Here is a 22,856-nt window from a genome sequence, read left to right on the forward strand (position 1 = left end):
GGGGATGCCTCTTTGGGGAGACGGAAGGATTCATGATTGCCATACAGGATCAGGTCATAAATACTAGAAACTACAGAAAACACATACTCAAAGATGCAACACTCACGAATGACACATGCAGAAAATGTCACGTCATGCCAGAAACTATACAACACATCACCTCTGGTTGCAAGCTCTTGGCACAGACATAATTAAGTAGCAAATATAATACACCAAGACCTTTCAAAGAAACACAAATTAGTAGACATCCACGAACCATACTACAAATACATTCCACAGACAGTATTGGAAAACAACACGCACAAAATGTACTATGACAGAGCCATAATCACAGATAAAACAATTTACCACAACAGACCAGACATCACACTCATTGACAAACACAATAAAATCACATACATTATAGACATATCCGTTCCAAACACTCACAATATACAAAACGCATGCACTGAAAAAATTAGCAAGTACACAGAACTCGCCCAGGAAATAAGGCATCTGTGGAGGATGGATAGGGTGCTTATTGTACCTGTTGTTCTCTCCTCTACAGGTGTGATACCACACACACTACACAAAAGCCTGGGCACATTACAATTGAATAGAAACACATACATCACACTACAGAAGGCCACCATATTGAATACATGTCATATTGTGAGAAAATTCCTGAATACAGACACACACACTGATACACTTCTTTAATTTCTGTTTTGGTTACTATGCCTTGACTTTGGTCCGGCATAGTACACAGCCACCGGTGTTAACCGAGTATATCTCACTTAACCCAACATAATAATAATCAGTGCAGAGTCCAAATGGTAAGGAGTTGAAAGTTGAAATTTGGTACACAGTTACGGTACGTCACAAGGATGCACACTAAGAAGGGATTTTTCGAAATTCCTCCCGACAGGGGAGAGGGACAGGATTAAGTCTGAACACTTCCATCAACAATGGAAGTGTTAAGTAACAATGAAATTGTTAAGAGAAAGCAACGTGCAAGATGCAGATGCAGTTTTTTTAGTTTTTGTGGGAAATCAAACATATTTTTAGACCCATCTAACAATTCTCTAATTAGTCTAGAAACAGGGGGACCCAATTCTTCCATTCTGTGAAAACAGGTAAGGTTAACTATAATGTAATAATCTTAATTTTTGCTATCATTACTTTTGCCTGAGCAACGCCAGGCCTACCTGCTAGTTTCTTAATAAAAATATAAAATTTCATATGATAAAAATAATTTTATAACAATTTGTTATAAAAATAATTTTCAATATGAAGCTATTTTTTTCTTTTTCAGATTCATGTATTAAATTAAAATGATAAATTATTAATTTGATAAACTTTTTAATTTTAATTAGTAGCCAAATCCAAATCCCTCATGGCTTCCAGCATTGCGTGGGAATTTTTTAAGAAAGATAAAAATGAGAGGTTTTCCAAGTTTAATTTATGCCAGTCTTCAATATCGAGAGGTGGAAAAAATGCTTAAACTTTTACCATCAAAAACATGGTAAATCATCTGAAAAAATGTTGTCACAAAAACTTTTTCAAATAAACTTAAAAGATGAAAAGAGAAAGTTCCAAAACGAAAGAAGCTGGATGTTCATCAGTAACAACAGAAACTCATATCCAAAGACAAGCCACTTTAACTCAATTAATAGAGAAGAAAAAATTGTGGGATATAAGTGATCAATGATCCAAAGAAGTTCATTATTTGATTGGATAAATGATAAGTATAGATATACAGCCATACTCTGTTGTATCAGATTTAGGATTTCAAAGATTACTAAAAAAAATTTTTTCCTAATTAAAATATTTCCAGCAGAAAATATTTTTCTTAAAATATCATCACTGATATATTTCAAAAAGTTCAGTCAAAAATTCAGAAAGCTATTGATGATGCAAAATATATTTCTGTAATTGCTGATATTTGGACAGCAACTACAAATAATTTTTCTTTAAATGTAACATCCTCACTGGTTGAAGGATGATTTTCATCAAGAAAGAGCTGTTTTGTGAATTGTTTCCTTTGAAGGCTCCCACACAACTACACAAATCAGTGAACAGATAAACATTGTTCTTGAACAGTATAAGTTGACAAAAGTCATAAGATTATTCTTAGTACTGAGAGATTCTGGAGCAAATATGGTAGCTGGAATCAGGAATTGCGACTTAGAGGCATTATCATGCTTTACACATACACTGCAGCTGACACTAAATGAATGCACATTTTCTCAACAAGATGTGAAGACTATAATCACAGTTAATAGAAATATTGTCACACATTTTAATCATTCTGCTGTAGCTGTAAGCAAATTGGAAGATTTGCAAGACAAGTTAGGTATGTAGAAACACAAGTTAATTCAAGATGTTCCTACTCACAACTTGGAACAGCAAAAAGCCCTTGTCACATATGTTATGGATAATAAAATTCCTACATTGAGCACATATCAATGGTCTCTCGTTGAAAAAATTGTTCTACTTTTAAAACCAGTCAAAGAAATTACTGTGGAAGCCAGCAACTGAGAAACCACCTCATCTTTAATAATTCACACAATAGAGAAACTGAAATTATTCTTATTATCAAAAGCAAAGAGCAGTAGTTTCTTTAGTGGCATTAATATCACAATAGAAGGACTAGAAAATTCAATAAAAAAGATTTTCAACATATATAGAAAACAAGTCTTTAATGTTTGTCATCTTTATTAAATCCAAGATTCAAAATGAAATTTCAAAAAAAGAAAATATGGTAAAGGAAATAAAAAGATGGACAATCAATAGCTTAGATGATAATTCAAAATCTCAAGAATTAAATTCTGAAGCTTCTACTTTTGGAGATGATCAAGATGGAGGATAATATCTAATGGTAAGCTACCCAATCTACTAGTCTGACTACCAGTTTATTTAATCCAGTAGTCAGACTAATAGATTGGGTAGTCAGTTTATTTAATCCAGATTTGGGCGTGAATTGGTATACATTGGCTCCACTAAATGTTCCATCCAGCAGGGAGTCAAGGAGCACAGATACGATATAAATCATGCTCGTTGCACCACTGCCTTATCCACCTACGCCACCGATCCAGAAGTTCACGTAGACCTATCCAATGCCAGATGGATAAATAGAGCCTTTCAGACGGATGACATCAGGGCCCTCAAAGCCCTGGAAATATACAGGGCCGGCCGAGTAGGGAAATGCATAAACTTTAAGGACGGCAACACCCTTTCATACGCATGGCGTTATGTATGCGAAGAATACGAAAACGGCAACACTACATAGCGCATGCATATATTCAAAATTAGATTCGAATATATTTTAAAACTGAAAGTTCCTCGAGAATTAATTCAAATAATTTGGAAGCCAATTCTCATTTGTTCTTTTGTTCAATTAACCTGAAGCAGACCTCGAGTGAGGCCGAAAACGTTTGTTTTTGGACAGTAAAGGAAGTACCTGATACAAAGGTTAGAAAAGAGTTTATGGATCTAATGGTAAGTTTTTCTAATTTGTTTGATGAATTAGCTTCTGGTAAACAAAAAAATGAATAAGAACACGTTTTTAAAAAGGAAGAAAAAACGAAACAAACAAACAAACGTTTTGATCAAGAATTAGAAAAATATTTACATTTACCTCTTATATCAGGTCAGTCCATAAGTGCATGCACATTTTTATGACCTTGAGAAAAATCTTGTTTTGCTGTTAAAAATGTCAGCCTAATGTGATAATTTTTACACTGAAGTGTTGAATTGGATCTCATTCATATAATACTGTTCAGAATTGTGAACATTTCAGTTGTTTATTTTCTTAACTGATGAATATAAAAGACATGTTTTATACTTTTTATTTTTAAGTGGTGAGAATGCTACAAATGCAGCCAAAAAAATAAATACTGTACATAATCAAATTGTAATTAGTGCAAGGACTGTGCAGAAGTGGTTTGAAAGATTTAGAAACAATGATTTTAGTGTGGAGGATAAGGCTTGTACTGGAAGACCCGTTGACTTTGATGATGATGCTCTCTCTGCACTAGTTGAAGCAGAACTATCTTTAACAGTTGATGAAATTGTGGAACGTTTAAATTCATCTCATGGAACTGTTCATAGACACCTACAACAAATCAGAAAAGTTTCAAAGCTAGGAAAATGGATACCACATGAACTGTCAATAGCTAACCGACAACAACGTGTAAACATTTGCACGTCTCTTTTATCCCGCATTGCTTTAGAACCTTTTCTTGGTAGGCTGGTTACTGGAGACAAAAAATGGATCCTCTATAATAATGTGACGAGAAAAAGACAATGGATGGATTGTGACAAGCAGCCAAAACCGACTGCAAAAGGTGGGTTGCATCCAAAAAAAATTCTTTTGTCTGTTTGGTGGGATATGTCAGGTGTAATTCACTTTGAGCTGTTAGAACCTAATCAAACAATTACAGCTCAAATGTATTATGAGCAATTAAGAGCGTTTAAATGAAAAATTGAAAAAAAATCGACCGTCTGTTAGTGAACAGAAAGCAGGTTCTCTTGCAGCATAACAATGCTAGACCACACGCTGCAAAAATAACTGTACAGAAACTTGAAAGCTACAACTGGGAAATTTTACCTCATCCACCATATTCGCCAGATATTGCTCCCAGTGATTATCATTTTTTTCGCAGTTTGCAGAATTTTTTAAAAGGGAAAGCTTTTGAGGATGAGAACGATGTAAAAAAGGCTATTTCTGAATATTTTGATTCAAAACCGAAATCATTTTACGAAGACTGGATTAAAAAGCTACCATTAAGATGGCAAGAAATTGTACAAAATAATGGTGAATACATTATAGATTGAAATAAAATTTAATTAAAATTTTTTGCTGCTTTTTTTTGTAGATAAAAATATGCATGAACTTATGGACTGACCTGATACAAAGTGATCCATTTTTGTGGTGAAGTTCAAAAGAACTTTTTCCTAATTTTAGCAAAATAGCTATGAAATATCTAAGTGCCCCAGCATCTTCCATTGAAAGTGGAAGAATTTTCAGCACTGGAAGTAACATTTATGAGCTGGCAAGAAATAGACTATGCCCTGAAAATGAGGAAATTTTCATGTTTTTGTATTACAGTTTAAGAGTTTTAAAGTTTAAATATTAATTCACATTCAACCTTTTAAAAACCAGTAATAAAAATTTGAAAACAAACGTTTTCGACCGTTAACTCGGTCTTCATCAGGTTCTAACTATTGAGATTCAAAACTGTTCCAGAACGTATTCAAATTTTCGAATAGAACCGTTGCGCATTCGTGTTACGTGTTGGCATGCGTAATACGTGTGGCGCAAAACACAACAAAATTACAATCCATATACAAATGGAAATTAAAATGGAGCTATGGGGAACATCACCTTCGTAACAAAACTTCCAAGTTTGAGAAATGTTACACGCATCTTTAGAATTGATGCAGGTTGTGTGCAGTCCAGCCTTGTATATTTCCAGACTTTCCAGGGATCGCAGATGGTCCAATTGGTGGGATATTTTAATCAATTCCGCGTTTTGCAGATCAGCACTTATGCCCGGGGTCAGAGGCATAAGCAGAGAGGGTAGTGGTGCCTCTGTTGCGGTCGATATCATATTTATGCTTGCGTAGACGCTTGTCGAGCGAGCCGTTTCGTTGAACCGATGTATACGAAGCTCTCTAATTGCAGATATGGTGTCCTCGATTCTGGAGTGGTGCGTGAAGGCTCTTTTCGTAAGGGCACGGAAGGCAGCTACCTTGTAAGAGAAGGGGTCCTCCGAAACGGCAGGGATGAATAATGGAGTGTAGCATGGTTTGTAATGGACTTTAGTGGATATTGTGTTGCCATCTATTTGCATATGGATGTCTAAGAAGTTTGCATTTGTGTTGCTTATTTGGTCAAGCTTGATGTGGAGTCCATATGGGTTGTTGTTCATTGCATCGATGAATCTATTTATATTGGGCTTAGTTTTCCATAAGATAAAGATATCATCGACGTACCTCCTATAAATATGTATATCTGAATTAAAGAGGGGTATGATTCTTTGTTCCAGTTTTCTAATGACCAACTCGCATAAATCGCCCGACAGCGGGCTGCCCATCGGAACACCACGTTTCTGCAGATATGTTTTGTCGTCGAAACGGAAAAAGGAAGTGTTGCACAGAATGTCGGCTAGTTCCAGGACTAGTTTACGGTGCGCTCCGTGCGATGTTAGTAAGAGATCTCTAATCGCGCAAAAGCACGGTTGGATTTTTTATCGACGGGTACAATGAAACGAAATCGAGAACAGTGATGTATGCACGGTCCGTTACGTTGAGGGGTCTCAATACGTCTAATAATTCTTGTGGGTTCCTGACTGTCCATGGATAATTGTTTAAGTCGTGAATTATGCGCTTGTGCACCGCCGCATCCAGCTCTCTAGTGGGGGATCTTGCCTTGTCAAGGACAGGTCTTAAGGATGGCGTATCTTTGTGCGTTTTAGCGAACGCGAATAGCCTGGGGGTATCAGGTGAAGGTACCACTGCTCTGCTAAGGTTCAGCTCTCTGGCTAAACAAGTTTGTGTAAATCTTTTCACACGTGCTTGTAGCTTGTTGACAAATCCATCATCGATGCGTTCACATTCTGTGTCGTTGATGTATGTTTGCATCATGGAAGTGTATGTTTCTTTCTTCAATAACACGAGAGCCTTGCTTTTGTCCGCCTTGAGGACGATTATGTTATGGTCTTCCAACCATTTTTTGGATTTGGTGACCTGCTTCCAAATCGTATCCTTTTGTTTCCGGTTGTTAGCAGCTATTATCTTGAAGGCAGATTTCCATCGGTAATATTCCTTGTGTACGTCATTCATTCCAGAAATGAGGTTTTCGACGTCAGGCATGATCTTTTCCGGTCGTATGTAGGAACCAGGTGGTGCACACATAGGACCATACGTTAAGGAATGGAGGAGGAAATCAGGTGGTGAGATGTTGTCCCAGCATATCAAGGATGAATGTTGTAGTGATCCACGCGGTCTTTGTTTGTTAAGAATCCACTGGAATTTCTTTTCATAACGTCTGGAGAGGTTTCTTTCAAGCTTACATTGGAAAGTAACAATCCTAGTATGGATCTCCTGTAGTAATTCAGGATCCTGGTTGTGTATTTGATTTTCCACGTTGATTACGCTATTGAGCTTAGAGAATACAGTCTTGCGTGTTGAGCGTATCGCCTTTCTTAAACATAATATTCTAAGCTTAGGTAACAACGACTCACATCCATCTGGAAGGCGTATACGTTGGATGGACATGGGGAACAGCCCTTCGTTTTTGCACATCGTAAGGAATCTCAGTTTAGCCCTAGCCCTAGTTAGGGCTAGAACCATCTTTTTGTATAACTTAGCCGGCATAGCTTCTATTAAAGGTTCGACTTCTGTACTGGTGTGAGCAAATAATTCACATTCAACCTTTTAAAAACCAGTAATAAAAATTTGAAAACAAACGTTTTCGACCGTTAACTCGGTCTTCATCAGGTTCTAACTATTGAGATTCAAAACTGTTCCAGAACGTATTCAAATTTTCGAATAGAACCGTTGCGCATTCGTGTTACGTGTTGGCATGCGTAATACGTGTGGCGCAAAACACAACGAAATTACAATCCATATACAAACGCACACGGCGGTGCATAATTCACGACTTAAACAATTATCCATGGACAGTCAGGAACCCACAAGAATTATTAGACGTATTGAGACCCCTCAACGTAATGGACCGTGCATACATCACTGTTCTCGATTTCGTTTCATTGTACCCGTCGATAAAAATCCAACCGTGCTTTTGCGTGATTAGAGATCTCTTACCAACATCACACGGAGCGCACCGTAAACTAGTCCTGGAACTAGCCGACATTCTGTGCAACACTTCCTTTTTCCGTTTCGACGACAAAACATATCTGCAGAAACGTGGTGTTCCGATGGGCAGCCCGCTGTCGGGCGATTTATGCGAGTTGGTCATTAGAAAACTGGAACAAAGAATCATACCCCTCTTTAATTCAGATATACATATTTATAGGAGGTACGTCGATGATATTCTTTATCCAAAAAACTTAAACCAACACCTTAATGTTCGCTGAGAGATTTATTAATTTAACTAACGTTTTCGGCTTACTCAATAAGCCATCTTCAGGTTTTAACTTTCGAAAAAGAAACAATATCGTTCCATTAATAGAATACAATTGTTTGAAAAAATTCAAATCATTAGTAACGGACAAAAAATAAAAACAAAGAGGATGAACATGGTAATATAAATAAATAAATATACAAAAATAAATAAAAACAAAAAAGGAAGAAATGGTAATATAAATAAATAAATATACAAAAATAAATAAAAACAAAAAAGGAAGAAAATGGTAATATAAATAAATAAATATACAAAAATAAATAAAAACAAAAAGGAAGAAAATGGTAATATAAATAAATAAATATACAAAAATAAATAAAAACAAAAAAAGAAGAACATAGTAATATAAATAAATATACAATAAAATCGTAAAAAGATACAACAAATGTAAGATAAAAAAAACGTTTTACCCGTGCCCATATATAATACTATCTATCCTAACCAGAAATACTTCACCATTAAAATATACTAGAGCTCACGTGCCTCTTATAAATTCTTAACGGCATATTTCCAAGCCGAAGGAAGACCTTCTGCGTCCCTTGCGTTAATACATTTATCTTTTATCTTGCTTCTGTAAATTTCTATCTTTTCAGCCGTTCTTGCCAAAGTTGGGGAGTGTACCTGCTTTATGATTTTCGCCTCATTCCAATGTACCAAGGATCCCTCCGCCTGCCCCATCTGGGCTAGTACTGTTGTGTTGGAACCTTTTCTAATATCGTATTTATGTTCCTTGATCCTTATTCCTAGGTTTCTAGTAGTAACCCCTACATAATCTTTATTAATACCTAATAGCTGGTTCTCGTAGGGAATCTTATACACACCCGCCTTATCTTCTTTTTTAACTAACCCTTTATCGTTTCTAAGTATTTTATACAAATTCGGAGCTCTTTTTAAGATCACCCTTGTATCCTTAGTGTTTGCTATTTCTTTCATAATCCCTCCCAGATACTTATTGTATGTAAATTTCGTGTATCTGTAAGGCCCGTGCCTAGTGTCTTTATCATTACTGGCCTCAAATTTTCTAATAATTCCCTCAATGACTTTCCTCCTATAACCTAATGTTCCTGCTATCTGTATAATTCTTTCTATCTCTGTATCCCGGTCTATCACATTCTCACAGTATAAAAAGGCCCTTCTAACCAATGCTCTAAATGCCGCTAACTTATATTTATAAGGGTCATTAGAGCTTGCAGGGATATATAGTGGGCTATGCGTTGGTTTAATGAATACGCCAGTGGATATATGCCCTTTGCTAAATATAACATTAATGTCTAAGAAATGTACTATCCTGGAGCTTTTCTGCTCTAGCTTCAGGTTAAGGCCCTCTTCGTTCTCGTTAATTCTATCTACAAAGCTAGCAATTACTCGATTGTTCTTCCATATTATAAAAACGTCGTCTACATATCTCTTGTAGAATACTATATCCCTTTCGAAGCCCCGCAAAACCTTTTCTTCTACTTTACTAACCACAAGCTCGCAGAGGAGCCCCGAAATTGGGCTTCCCATCGGTACTCCCCTTTTTTGCTTATATACTTGGTCTTCGTACGCGAAGAAGGATTCGCAACATACTAGGTTAGCCATTTCTATAACCTCATTTCTGTGTTGTGTTAACGTTGGGTTATCTCTGAACAAGAACTCCATAAGTGCTTCTACACAGGACTCAATCTTAATAGACGGGTACAAACTTTCGTAATCTAACACAGTTCCCACTTCTTCATCCTTCAAAGCGATGCTTTGTAGCTCTTTAACTACCATAACAGGATCCTTTACCACTAATTTATTATTTTCCATCCGTGAGGAGAGGTACTCTTGTAATCTTTTTTCCAGGAAAAATGTAGGTGCTCTTCGTTTTTCCACAATAGGCCTTATTTCTTTTCCCTCTTTTGCCTTCGCCAAAACTCATAAAGAGGGAAAAGAAATAAGGCCTATTGTGGAAAAACGAAGAGCACCTACATTTTTCCTGGAAAAAAGATTACAAGAGTACCTCTCCTCACGGATGGAAAATAATAAATTAGTGGTAAAGGATCCTGTTATGGTAGTTAAAGAGCTACAAAGCATCGCTTTGAAGGATGAAGAAGTGGGAACTGTGTTAGATTACGAAAGTTTGTACCCGTCTATTAAGATTGAGTCCTGTGTAGAAGCACTTATGGAGTTCTTGTTCAGAGATAACCCAACGTTAACACAACACAGAAATGAGGTTATAGAAATGGCTAACCTAGTATGTTGCGAATCCTTCTTCGCGTACGAAGACCAAGTATATAAGCAAAAAAGGGGAGTACCGATGGGAAGCCCAATTTCGGGGCTCCTCTGCGAGCTTGTGGTTAGTAAAGTAGAAGAAAAGGTTTTGCGGGGCTTCGAAAGGGATATAGTATTCTACAAGAGATATGTAGACGACGTTTTTATAATATGGAAGAACAATCGAGTAATTGCTAGCTTTGTAGATAGAATTAACGAGAACGAAGAGGGCCTTAACCTGAAGCTAGAGCAGAAAAGCTCCAGGATAGTACATTTCTTAGACATTAATGTTATATTTAGCAAAGGGCATATATCCACTGGCGTATTCATTAAACCAACGCATAGCCCACTATATATCCCTGCAAGCTCTAATGACCCTTATAAATATAAGTTAGCGGCATTTAGAGCATTGGTTAGAAGGGCCTTTTTATACTGTGAGAATGTGATAGACCGGGATACAGAGATAGAAAGAATTATACAGATAGCAGGAACATTAGGTTATAGGAGGAAAGTCATTGAGGGAATTATTAGAAAATTTGAGGCCAGTAATGATAAAGACACTAGGCACGGGCCTTACAGATACACGAAATTTACATACAATAAGTATCTGGGAGGGATTATGAAAGAAATAGCAAACACTAAGGATACAAGGGTGATCTTAAAAAGAGCTCCGAATTTGTATAAAATACTTAGAAACGATAAAGGGTTAGTTAAAAAAAGAAGATAAGGCGGGTGTGTATAAGATTCCCTACGAGAACCAGCTATTAGGTATTAATAAAGATTATGTAGGGGTTACTACTAGAAACCTAGGAATAAGGATCAAGGAACATAAATACGATATTAGAAAAGGTTCCAACACAACAGTACTAGCCCAGATGGGGCAGGCGGAGGGATCCTTGGTACATTGGAATGAGGCGAAAATCATAAAGCAGGTACACTCCCCAACTTTGGCAAGAACGGCTGAAAAGATAGAAATTTACAGAAGCAAGATAAAAGATAAATGTATTAACGCAAGGGACGCAGAAGGTCTTCCTTCGGCTTGGAAATATGCCGTTAAGAATTTATAAGAGGCACGTGAGCTCTAGTATATTTTAATGGTGAAGTATTTCTGGTTAGGATAGATAGTATTATATATGGGCACGGGTAAAACGTTTTTTTTATCTTACATTTGTTGTATCTTTTTACGATTTTATTGTATATTTATTTATATTACTATGTTCTTCTTTTTTTGTTTTTATTTATTTTTGTATATTTATTTATTTATATTACCATTTTCTTCCTTTTTTGTTTTTATTTATTTTTGTATATTTATTTATTTATATTACCATGTTCATCCTCTGTTTTTATTTTTTGTCCGTTACTAATGATTTGAATTTTTTCAAACAATTGTATTCTATTAATGGAACGATATTGTTTCTTTTTCGAAAGTTAAAACCTGAAGATGGCTTATTGAGTAAGCCGAAAACGTTAGTTAAATTAATAAATCTCTCAGCGAACATTAAGGTGTTGGTTTAAGTTTTTTGTATATTGAATTCTGCTGGGTACGAGTGTGGTTTATACGGATATCTTTATCTTATGGAAAACTAAGCCCAATATAAATAGATTCATCGATGCAATGAACAACAACCCATATGGACTCCACATCAAGCTTGACCAAATAAGCAACACAAATGCAAACTTCTTAGACATCCATATGCAAATAGATGGCAACACAATATTCACTAAAGTCCATTACAAACCATGCTACACTCCATTATTCATCCCTGCCGTTTCGGAGGACCCCTTCTCTTACAAGGTAGCTGCCTTCCGTGCCCTTACAAAAAGAGCCTTCACGCACCAATCCATTATGGGATAGCAGATTCCAAAGAGAGCTTGTATACATCGGTTCAACGAAACGGTCGCTCGACAAGCGTCTACGCGAGCATAAATATGATATCGACCGCAACAGAGGCACCACTACCCTCTCTGCTTATGCCTCGACCCCGGGCATAAGTGCTGATCTTAACGCGGAATTGATTAAAATATCCCATAGATTGGACCATCTGCGATCCCTGGAAAGTCTGGAAATATACAAGGCTGGACTGCACACAACCTGCATCAATTCTAAAGATGCGTGTAACATTTCTCAAGCTTGGAAGTTTTGTTACAAAGGTGATGTTCCCCATAGCTCCATTTAATTCGTTTGTATATGGATTGTAATTTCGTTGTGTTTTGCGCCACACGTATTACGCATGCCAACACGTAACACGAATGCGCAACGGTTCTATTCGAAAATTTGAATACGTTCTGGAACAGTTTTGAATCTCAATAGTTAGAACCTGATGAAGACTGAGTTAACGGTCGAAAACGTTTGTTTTCAAATTTTTATTACTGGTTTTTAAAAGGTTGAATGTGAATTATTTGCTCACACCAGTACAGAGTCGAACGTTTGAATATTAAATTTTTATTTGTTTATATATTTAAAGTTTAAACTTTAAATAAAAGAGATAGTTTTGAATAGGTTATATTATACTTTATATGTATTGATAAAAGAAATAATTTTTGCTAAAAAATTTTTTAATATTCAGTTTTTCTGTAATAAATATTAAATATATAACAGAAATTTATTATTTTTTATTACTAGCCTTATACATAACATTCTAACAAAAATGTTAAAATGCAAGATTGGCTTATTATTAAAACCAGTTAATCGGGGAATTGGCCGATTACCAATTACTTACCAATTAATTGGTGCATCCTTAGAAATAAATTACTCTGTAACAAATGATATATGTAGATACTGGATGAGAATTACAGAAATAACAGAAACACTCTTTATTTGTGTGCAGCAAATGAGCTTAATGAATTAAAAACACTTTCAACCTCTATAGGTCCTCTTAAATTACAAAATAGAAATATTTAAGAAATTGAACTAGTTAACAGAATTGAACACACTCATTTGCTGAACACAAATATTTAGTGTTAAAAAGAATAAAATATGAAATTTTAAAACTTAACACAAACCAATGAGAAAATAACATTTAAAAAAATGTATATGTTATGTAATGATACACATTACAGTTGTTGATATAGAGTAAGTCAAAATCAAAGTTTGTACATAGATCACCATGCTTATGATAGTGTCCCTGTCTGCAGTTAACATATGTCTATTTTTGATGTGCTGTATAAATTTTCAGCATCTCCAAGTATTGTTACTGTTTATAGTTGGTTGAATTATCTTGGCATATTCCCATACAAACTGTATGCCATGTTGTTTGGCATAGATTGCTAGGATAGTGTTGTTCAAGTTCATGTTAACTGTATATTGGTGTTTGATCTTTTTTTCACAGTTATATGTGGTGGGACCCCACATAGAGAAATCTTTGTTTGAAATGTTATTTTTTCAGTGGGATGGTATAGATCAAGGGTCAGCAACTTTTCAGAAATGTTGTGCTGAATCAAAGTTATAGTGTTGTTCCATGTTAGCATGATTCTACCAATTTTGTTATATATAGTATTAAAATTAGTTTGGTTATAAAGGACTTCAAAATTATACAAGGGTGGATCCAAAAAAAAGTTACAAAGGTAATAAAAAATTATTTATTAATAATAGACAGAAAATACAAAAGGGAATTAAGATCACTTTTCCACATAATCACCAAATCTATTTAGGCATTTATCTGAATGCAGGAACATGTATAACCCAGCTTGGTAGAAATCATGTCCCTGCCCATTGAGCCAGTTTTCGGCAGCTGTTTTCACATCACTGAAGAGAACCTTGTTCAGATAAGTGTTTCTTCATTTTCAGAAAAAGGAAATAGTCACTGAATGCCAAATCTGGGTGGCTCCAGACTTCCCACTTGAACTTTTGCAGCAGTTGTTGAGTTTTGCAAGCAGTACATGGCTTGACATTGTCATGCAGGAGGATGACACAGTCACTCAACATGCCAGGGCATTTGCATCAGATGCCCATAAGAAACAAATCACAGCTCGTACCTCCAAGTGAGACCACTTTTCTAAACGTCTGGCCATTTCAATCATTCTAACAGGTTAGTGAACTTGGTGAACTTGCACAACCACTGTAAGACAACTAGTACCATCTGTCTCCACTCTTGGGAAAAAATATTCCTTTCACATTAATTACTTTTCAAATGCTGCTGGTTGTAACCTTTTTTTAAATTCCTACTATTAGTTCACACTCTCCCTATATATATATATATCTTGCTTGTTCAAATTTTCAATCATTAATAAAATACTTTTTATTCATCCACTCAAGTTCAAATACATTTTTTTAAACTTGTAGTGGATGACACTTGATGTTAATACAGTTTTTTCAAATATTAATTCATTAATTAAATTTAATTAATTAATTTTAGTTTTATATGAGAAAAAAAATTTCTCTTATATAAGATATTTAGCATATGTATATACATATTTATATTAATTGTAATTATTTAATAAAAAGTAACTAGAATAAAATTTTTCTTTGTTGACCTAAGTAGGAATTGACTTAAAAAATTTTTTTTATATTACTTGTTTTGGATCTACCTAAATATATAAAAATTTTTAAAACTCATAACCAGATCGTATATTATTGGTCATTCAATATTTTACAATACATAGAATGAATAACAAATCAAACAATTGCTATAATTAATCGGGCTATCAATCACTGCAATTGTTTGGTTTATTGTAAATATTTTGGGCTTTGGGATGTTTACATATAGATATCATATGTGAAATGAAAATGTTCTGTCAAATTTTAATTTTTATCACATTTATTAAAAATTGTATTACTATGTTTTTAACAAGTATTTTTTTCAATACAAAATACATAGTTTGACTGAGAAGGAAATATCAAGAATTCTAATACAATTAATTATTTATTATTAATCAGAGCTTCTGGTCAATTAATGCAAATCTTGTTGCTGTACCTTTTTGCTCAATTGCTTAATATGAGGTGTGAAATTGGTCACTTTTACTTTATACAGGCTTCTGAATGTTCAGATGTCAGACAACTTCTTTCTGTACTCAAAATATTTTTCCTATGTGAGAAAATTTGTTTACATAAGTACGTTGAGCCGAATACTGAAAGCAGAGCAGGTGATTTTCTTCAAACAAGTAAATCTTTCAGGTAAAGATATCCAACAATTGAGAATGACAGCTATCCTTCCCAGTCAGTTTCCTTCAAGCATTTTCCACAATTCTGATGATATTAATTCGATAAGTTTAATTTCAAAACTATCAATATCTATCCACTCAAAAAGAGATAAATCAAATGGAGTTATCTTTAGATCTGTTAAGTCAGGTTTGATGAGGAAAGAAAATATGGATGCATGAGTTTGGAAATCTTTTGCAAATGCATGTTGAAGTCATTCAGGTGTAGAGTCGTGTTGTAGTCATCAATCAGAAACATCAATTTGCATAGCCAGTCTTCATTCAATTCCAGGAAATATTGTTCTTTTTCATTAAGAAATGTCTTAATTTCTTCCAGGCATGATACAAATCTGTTCAAGATACTAACCTTCACTAAGCCAAAGGACATTGCTATATAACAGATCTTCATATTCACTTTTCATTTTTTCAAAACAGAATTTAAATTGCCTGAGTGTCAAGGAAGAGCAAGAAACTATGAAATTAATTATCTTAACAACAGTGTCCATTACAGAATTCAACCACTGGTATGAGATTTTCAGTACTAAACTTACCTGGTGTATTTTCAAGGAATTAAAAAAAAAAAAAACCCTTCTTTCCTTTCCAACCATTGCATGGGCGGCATCAATAGTGACACAAAATATCTTATTTATGCTAATAGAAAAATCACCTTTGACTTGGAAAATGATTTAATTTTGTGTGCTTTGAATACAAAACCCAGATTTGAGAAGGTAGTTTCTGAAAAACAAGTACATGTATCACATTAATATTTTGTTGTAAATACAAAGTAATTGTACATTAATACAGCTTTTTGTTTGTTGTGTAAAACCTCTCATGACTCCCACAACTTTTCTCTTGGGATCTTTAGGAACCACTGTTATAAAATTATAATTTTATAATTTCAGCATGAACTTCTATTAAATAATAAAATGTAATATCTGTAATCTATGCACTAATATTGTAAGAAATATTTTACAATAAGATTAGATAATTACAGGGTTTTCTTTAGCATTTTTGAAAGAATTTCATTATTGTCAGAATCTACTTAACAACTTGTCTGTAATTCATTACAAACAAGTTGTTAACAAGTTAATTATGTTATATCCTTAAAAAAAGATGTTTTGTACTATTTATTATACATATATTCTCACAATAAAGTATAAGCACCCTTAAATTCTTAAAGAAAGCCTTAGTATTTTCTAAGTTGTAAATACACACAAAGTTTACACACAAAAAAGAGGAGTCCCTATGGGAAGCCCAGTAGCTGGAGACTTATGCGAGATGGTCATCAGACAATTGGAGCAAAAGGTCTTGCTGCAGTATCTTCCTACTATCATCTTGTATAAAAGATATATTGACGACATAATCATCTTATGGAGAAATGTACCAGATGTGTCGGCATTTGTAGAATCGGTTCATGACAACCCTTATGGCTTGACCGTAGAATTAGAACAGGCTAACAATACGGGGGTCCACTTCTTGGATCTAAACATCAACATCGAAGGATCGTCTATACACACTTCAGTCTACCGTAAACCTGGTATGGCCTCCCTTTACATCCCGGTTGGGTCATGTGACCCTTTCCAATACAAGACCGCCGCTTTCAACACGTTAATTAAGAGGTTGTTTTCGCATTCGTCCATTCCAGCAGCACTGGCCACCGAATTGGAACATATCAGACACCTAGCGACCATCCATGGGTACCACAAGCTAATTAATAGATTGGTTAATCGTCACTGTCGCTCCGCACGTGTATCCGCCATCCGCTCACGTCTCGACAATCAACCTGAGGATGAGACACGGATCCCCGTCACATATAATCCGTACATGGTTTTGTTATATAAGGCGATTGCCGACAAACGCCGTATTAAGATCACACACAGAAGATGTCCCACCATCTTAGACATCCTCCGTAATGGGAAGGATTCCCCCAATCCCAACAGACTTCCGGGAGTTTACTCTATACCTCTTAAGGATCACAGGTGTGACAGAAACCTTGTTTATATCGGTTCAACCAAGCAATCATTGGGAATCAGAATACGTGAGCACAATGCAGATATTCTACATGGGAGAAACTCTATGGCTCTCTCAACTTACGCGACCGATCCTGACATCGAGGCGACCCTCAACCAAGCCAGGCTCATCATCACATCGCCTCACCCTGAACACCTTAGGTGGTTGGAGGCTATCAAATATAGCCGTGCCACCACCTGCATAAACTATAAAGAAGAGCTCAATTTGTCTGTCACCTGGCAGACCCTCATCGACACGGATCTTTAATCGTCATCTACCCACACCGAATGCACATGTCCGATCAACCAGCTGTATTGTGAAGTATTTGATTTTGGTTTAAAAATAATCATTCTATTTTTGGATCTGCGTTCGTCATTTTTTTATCGTCTGAAGAAGAACTTCCAAAGTTCGAAAACGTTAACGTTTTTTCGTTTCCAACACCGGTAAGTGGTTCCTGTACGTGTGGTTTACATCCCTGGTGTTCCATGAATGTAGAAGCTTATCATTGTGAAATAATAATCAGAACAATTCTTAATTTATTGTTTTTGAAAATTTTAATAACTAAAATGTCATAGGATTTTTAGGCTTTATCAGAGGTATTAATTTACATCTGATGTGGAGAGTGCCAATGGCTCAATGGCATGAAGGTTGAGAAAAGTGAAATCCTACTCTGGTGTAATATACAGGAATACCTCGGTTTTCGTTGACTTTGGTTATTGTTGGTTCCGATTGTTTTGGACGGATTATCGATGAAAACCAAAGTATAGCTGTACAGTGTACACCCATGTACCTAGCATCAATCTGCATTATTTCTTTAGCTTCTGTTGTCCTATCCTAAAACCCTCCAGTTATAGGGAAACAGAATAGTTTCAGGATAAAACTTTTTCCAGCGAAACTTATGGAATGATGAGTAATAGCATCAGAACACAGGGTAGTTTTACCCTAGATTTACCCTAAATATAAGACTACCCGAAACATTAATCTGAGAGGTTGAAATTACTCTAGGAAAAGGTAATTCCCTAGAAACGGCAGCACTGGTCAAGAATCAACACAATACAAACTCCGCAAGTGTTTGCAATGCACCTGTCGATAAGTTACAACCTATCCTTCGTATTGTGGTTGCATTAGCTATGGCTTTTCTTAATCACCACAATGCGTAGTGGTAAAATATCATGAAAGCCACGACACGAATTTCGCTTTGTGGTCATTTTGAGTTAGCCACAATGCGTTGTGGCTGTTTTTACAACTACCACCACGTGAATTTCACTTTTTAGCTGTGTTTACAAATGCCACAACGCAAATTTCACTTTGTGGCCGTTTTTACAAACAACCATGACATGAATTTTGCTTTGTGGCCGTTTTGAAACGATCACAATGCGTTGTGGTCGTTTTTTTCGCTCTGATTTCAGTCTTTGAGCCTAACATATACACAAATTAAGGTCTTTTTTTGCTTGCTTGATAATTTATGTAAGATGGAGAACTGCACGATTAGCTATGTAATTGACTTAAAACTGATGCAACTGGCACTTAAATAACAACTACATTCATTGGGTACATGGAATTTGTAATTTAAAAATGCATTGTGCTATGCACTTTTTTCCTCTACTCCCTTAATTTCTTGAACAGATTGTTTCCTATTCTGAAGTGACTAATATAGCGGCATAACTAGGCAGGTTTGATAGTGTAGAGGCACAGGGCCAAGAACAAAAGGGCCTCAGAAATCAGGTATCAAAAAATGATCAGTGTCAAATTTTACATTGTATTTGTTTTTTATTTTTTCCAAAAAAGGAGAAGCCAAAATAAAATCTTGCACAGGGCACTTGGAAAGTTAACCATAACATGATACTGGACCAATATAACTAACCAAACTTATTCATAGTGGATAATTTGAATATCTGATCAACTTTCATGGCTTGTAGGATAGATGTACTGTACCAGTTTTGGCCAGTGTACCAGTTCTGGCCAGAAAACAAATTTAACTTAGAAATATAATCACCACATATTCAAATATGTCCAATGAAACAAACTTTTATTGTTAACTGTTCACATAGTTAACAATAAAAGTTTGTTTCATTTGTGATTATATTTTTAAGTTAAATTTGTTTTCTGGCCAGAACTGGTACTACACTGGCCAAAACTGGTACATCTACCCTATGTTTTCTTTTCTAATTTATACATTATTTTAAGTAAAGATTTTTAGACAGTATTACATCTTAATTGAGTCATATGGATATAAATGACATATACTGAATTTACCTAAAAATGAGTATATGCTAGTGATTTCATCTGTGTGTTGCCATGTAGAATTACAGTACATAGTTTTGAAAAATTAATTTTGAATAATTTTTATATATTGAATTTATGTGCTTATTACATTTTATAGTTTCTTCAATTTTATAAATATTAATTTGCATATAATTTTTTAATTTTATTTTTCAGAATGGATCTTCAAAGTGATGCAAATTCTTATTGTGATGAAGAATTGAATTTTATAAAGGTTTCTTCTTTCTTAATTTCTGAAGACGTTAAGAAATTTTACTTTTTGTTAATTGATATATTACCTAAACTGACACCATGCCCACAGACTGCTGAAGAATTGTTTTTATTGTTGAAAGTAGAACCTGTAAAAATGTATAGATTATTGAAGGAATTATTATTTTATACAAAAAAGTATAAACTGTTGAGATATTTACAGACATGTTGTCATCAGATGAAAGTAAATTTGAAAAATGGCTCATGTTTTATTAATTCAGGAAGGTAAGTTAAATTATTTATGTAGCATCAAACGATGAAATCCATTAGTTAAATTTTTCACTTGTTCACCTTCTCACATTGATTGTTCACTTTCATATAATATGTTATTAAATAGTACGGTAAGAAAAAGCACTGCAGTAATTCCAGAAATGCATTTTTTTAATTATTTTATTTAGGATTATTCATAAAATAAAACATTTCTATAATACTGTTCACATTAATAATACTACAAATAAAAAAATTACAAGGCCATTATAGGTTAATGTTACCTTAGGATCCAAAATGGCGGCCAGGGAAATTTTTCCCTACTTCGGAGACTGCGACGGGGAAAAAATTTTTCCCTCCATTCAAGATGGCCGCGGTTCCGGCCGCCATCTTGAATTTCTCTGCAGACTCTGCGGATTTTTTCACCGAAATAAACAATAAAAAACAACAAAAAGAGGAGTTTTTTACTCACTTTTCGATTGTTCGATATTCTGAGTATGATCTCCTGTTTGGGGTCGACGAAATTTTTCAAATCGTTGACAGTTCTATGTTCGACCACTACTCCTTCTATGTCATCAATATGCATATATCCTTTCCATTCATTCGTTATTATCGTACTGCCGGAATTCACGTATTTATAAACGATCCAATTCACAGTGTTTTCTGATCTGTCGTTCACCTGACATATGAAGCAATTCTTATCTTCATCGCAATGAATGCAAACGGACTCGGTCAGCTGTATGCCTAATTTTACAGCAAAATTCGATGCGTTATCGATACGAGGAGGCAAACCTAGCTCCAAAAAGTCGTCTTCCATCAACTTGTAGAAATCACAGGAAGTGCATCTCGACCAAAATTCGTCGTTGCAACTCAAATCAGCAAAACTAGTCATTATCGAACAATTGGCAATAAACTAAACGAGGGGAGGTAAGGATAGGGAAAAAACGTGCTTTTTCCTTAATTTTTGATTACTTGGTTCTCTAACTTTTAGGATTAAATTGTTATAAAAGAAATAACAGTACTTACTAATACTGGAGGAAATAATAATAATAAATATTCAACGATAGCAATTTGTGTGCGAATGAAATATCGTTACGAAAAAAAACACAGCAATTAATCCAATACGCAATTCGTCGCAACACAGCAGTAAACGATTCCAACTGGAAACTAGTCGATTTGCATAAAATTGCCCAGAAATGACCAGAAATCACGTCACAGATCATGCATTTGCATATTCATTCGTAACACACCTACGAATTTCCCGCCGATTTTACTCTTGCACGACGTCACGAAAAGGCTCCCTCTACCGTCGCAAATTTACACACTACCGTCTCCGTTTCGAGGTTACAGGATACTCAGCAACCTCGAACGCAGGGTAGAAACCTAACGGGGAAAAATTCTCCACGTCATCGACGTCGCGACTCTAGGTAAAAATTTTTTCCCCGTCGCAGTCTCCGAAGTAGGGAAAAATTTCCCTGGCTGCCATTTTGGATCCTAAGGTAACATTAACCAGTTTTTTTGTAGACTTTTAAGCATATCCAAAATAAAAATGTGAAAATATATTTTTGTAAATGTAATTTTGGATGATGGACCAGGAATGATTTTTTTTTAATGAAACCAATGATTGTTAGATAATAAATCAGGCTACCTTACTGCTACTATTAATAATGAAATGCTGAGTAATTTTGTACTACAGGTAGGCATTAGGTACCATCTCTTATCATTTTTATTTCCAATATATTAGAAACTGATATCTATTTGAATTATATTACAGTGACATTCCATTAATCCAGCATTGTTGGGACCAACACGGTGCCAGGTTATTGAATATGCTGCCTTATTGGATAGTGGAAGTTTTTCCAGGCTTTTCCAATTTCCTGGATACATTTTACATATCTTTGCATGTAAAACTTGTACAAATCCATTTTTTTATTATTGTTTAACATACCATTTCAATTTTTCCAGGGCTCTTCCTATCCTTGGTTTGCTTGAAACAAGAAAACACTATTCTTTCTTTGTACTTTGTACACTTCTATTGCATATAAATACAGACATACTCTAATTATCAAAGTACATGAACAGTAACGTACTGTAGCTGTTTCCTTGATAATTGTTGATTCCAAGTATGCTAAATATTTCTGCTTCTCATTCCCTCAAACCCTTGCACTATTGTCTTTGGAAAAGTGCTTAAAATATCATGCACAAACTAACTAGTTTTATTGGCACAACATCATGTCATCTTGAAATTTGTCAACTCTAAAAGTAGAACCCACATCCCTTTCCAAAAATAGCACTTTTACATGAAAATCTTAAATCTGGACCAACCCAATGCACCAATAAATCTTAACAACAAGTTTGACATGCCAGCTCATTGTTTGCCAGCATTCTGGAAGCCAGGTTAACAGAATTTCACTGTATCTTACTAGCTGCACGTGTCCAGTACTGGTCTGGCTTTTGAGAGACTAGGAGATGATGATAAAAATTATAGTCTTAGTAACTAAAATGTAGTACATTTATTGAACATTTATTGAACAAACAATGCATTTATTGAACTCCAAAAAACAAAACTTGCTTAGGCAAAGATGTCATCAACTGGTTAAGAAGG

General features: G+C 35.0%; 5 protein-coding genes across 5 annotated transcripts in view; 3 read left to right on the forward strand and 2 right to left on the reverse strand.

Moving 5' to 3' along the window:
* The window catches only part of LOC136970190 (caspase-8-like), a 57,725-nt gene that overhangs the window by 10,093 nt on the left and 24,776 nt on the right, over positions 1-22,856 (forward strand). The window contains exon 2 of the mRNA XM_067264611.1: positions 19,952-20,269. Coding sequence (XP_067120712.1) covers positions 19,953-20,269 — 317 coding nt within the window. The 5' untranslated portion in view covers position 19,952. The remainder of the gene's footprint in view (positions 1-19,951; positions 20,270-22,856) is intronic.
* On the reverse strand, positions 4,387-6,900 carry LOC136970239 (uncharacterized). The gene is made up of 3 exons (XM_067264664.1): positions 6,248-6,900; positions 5,369-6,204; positions 4,387-4,406 (listed from the first exon to the last, which is right to left on the reverse strand). Exons 1-3 carry the CDS (start codon positions 6,898-6,900, stop codon positions 4,387-4,389), a joined length of 1,509 nt encoding a protein of 502 aa, XP_067120765.1.
* Positions 8,618-9,922, reverse strand: LOC136970240 (uncharacterized). Its single transcript, XM_067264665.1, has one exon. It carries the CDS (start codon positions 9,920-9,922, stop codon positions 8,618-8,620), a length of 1,305 nt encoding a protein of 434 aa, XP_067120766.1.
* Positions 10,128-11,093, forward strand: LOC136970241 (uncharacterized). The gene has a single exon (XM_067264666.1). It carries the CDS (start codon positions 10,128-10,130, stop codon positions 11,091-11,093), a length of 966 nt encoding a protein of 321 aa, XP_067120767.1.
* LOC136970242 (uncharacterized) lies at positions 16,748-17,779 on the forward strand. The gene has a single exon (XM_067264667.1). The coding sequence runs from the start codon at positions 16,748-16,750 to the stop codon at positions 17,777-17,779; it is 1,032 nt and encodes a 343-aa protein (XP_067120768.1).

The sequence above is a fragment of the Centruroides vittatus genome, unplaced genomic scaffold, assembly GCF_030686945.1.
Source record: "Centruroides vittatus isolate TY-2023 unplaced genomic scaffold, ASM3068694v2 contig_19, whole genome shotgun sequence".
Classification (NCBI taxonomy): domain Eukaryota; kingdom Metazoa; phylum Arthropoda; class Arachnida; order Scorpiones; family Buthidae; genus Centruroides; species Centruroides vittatus.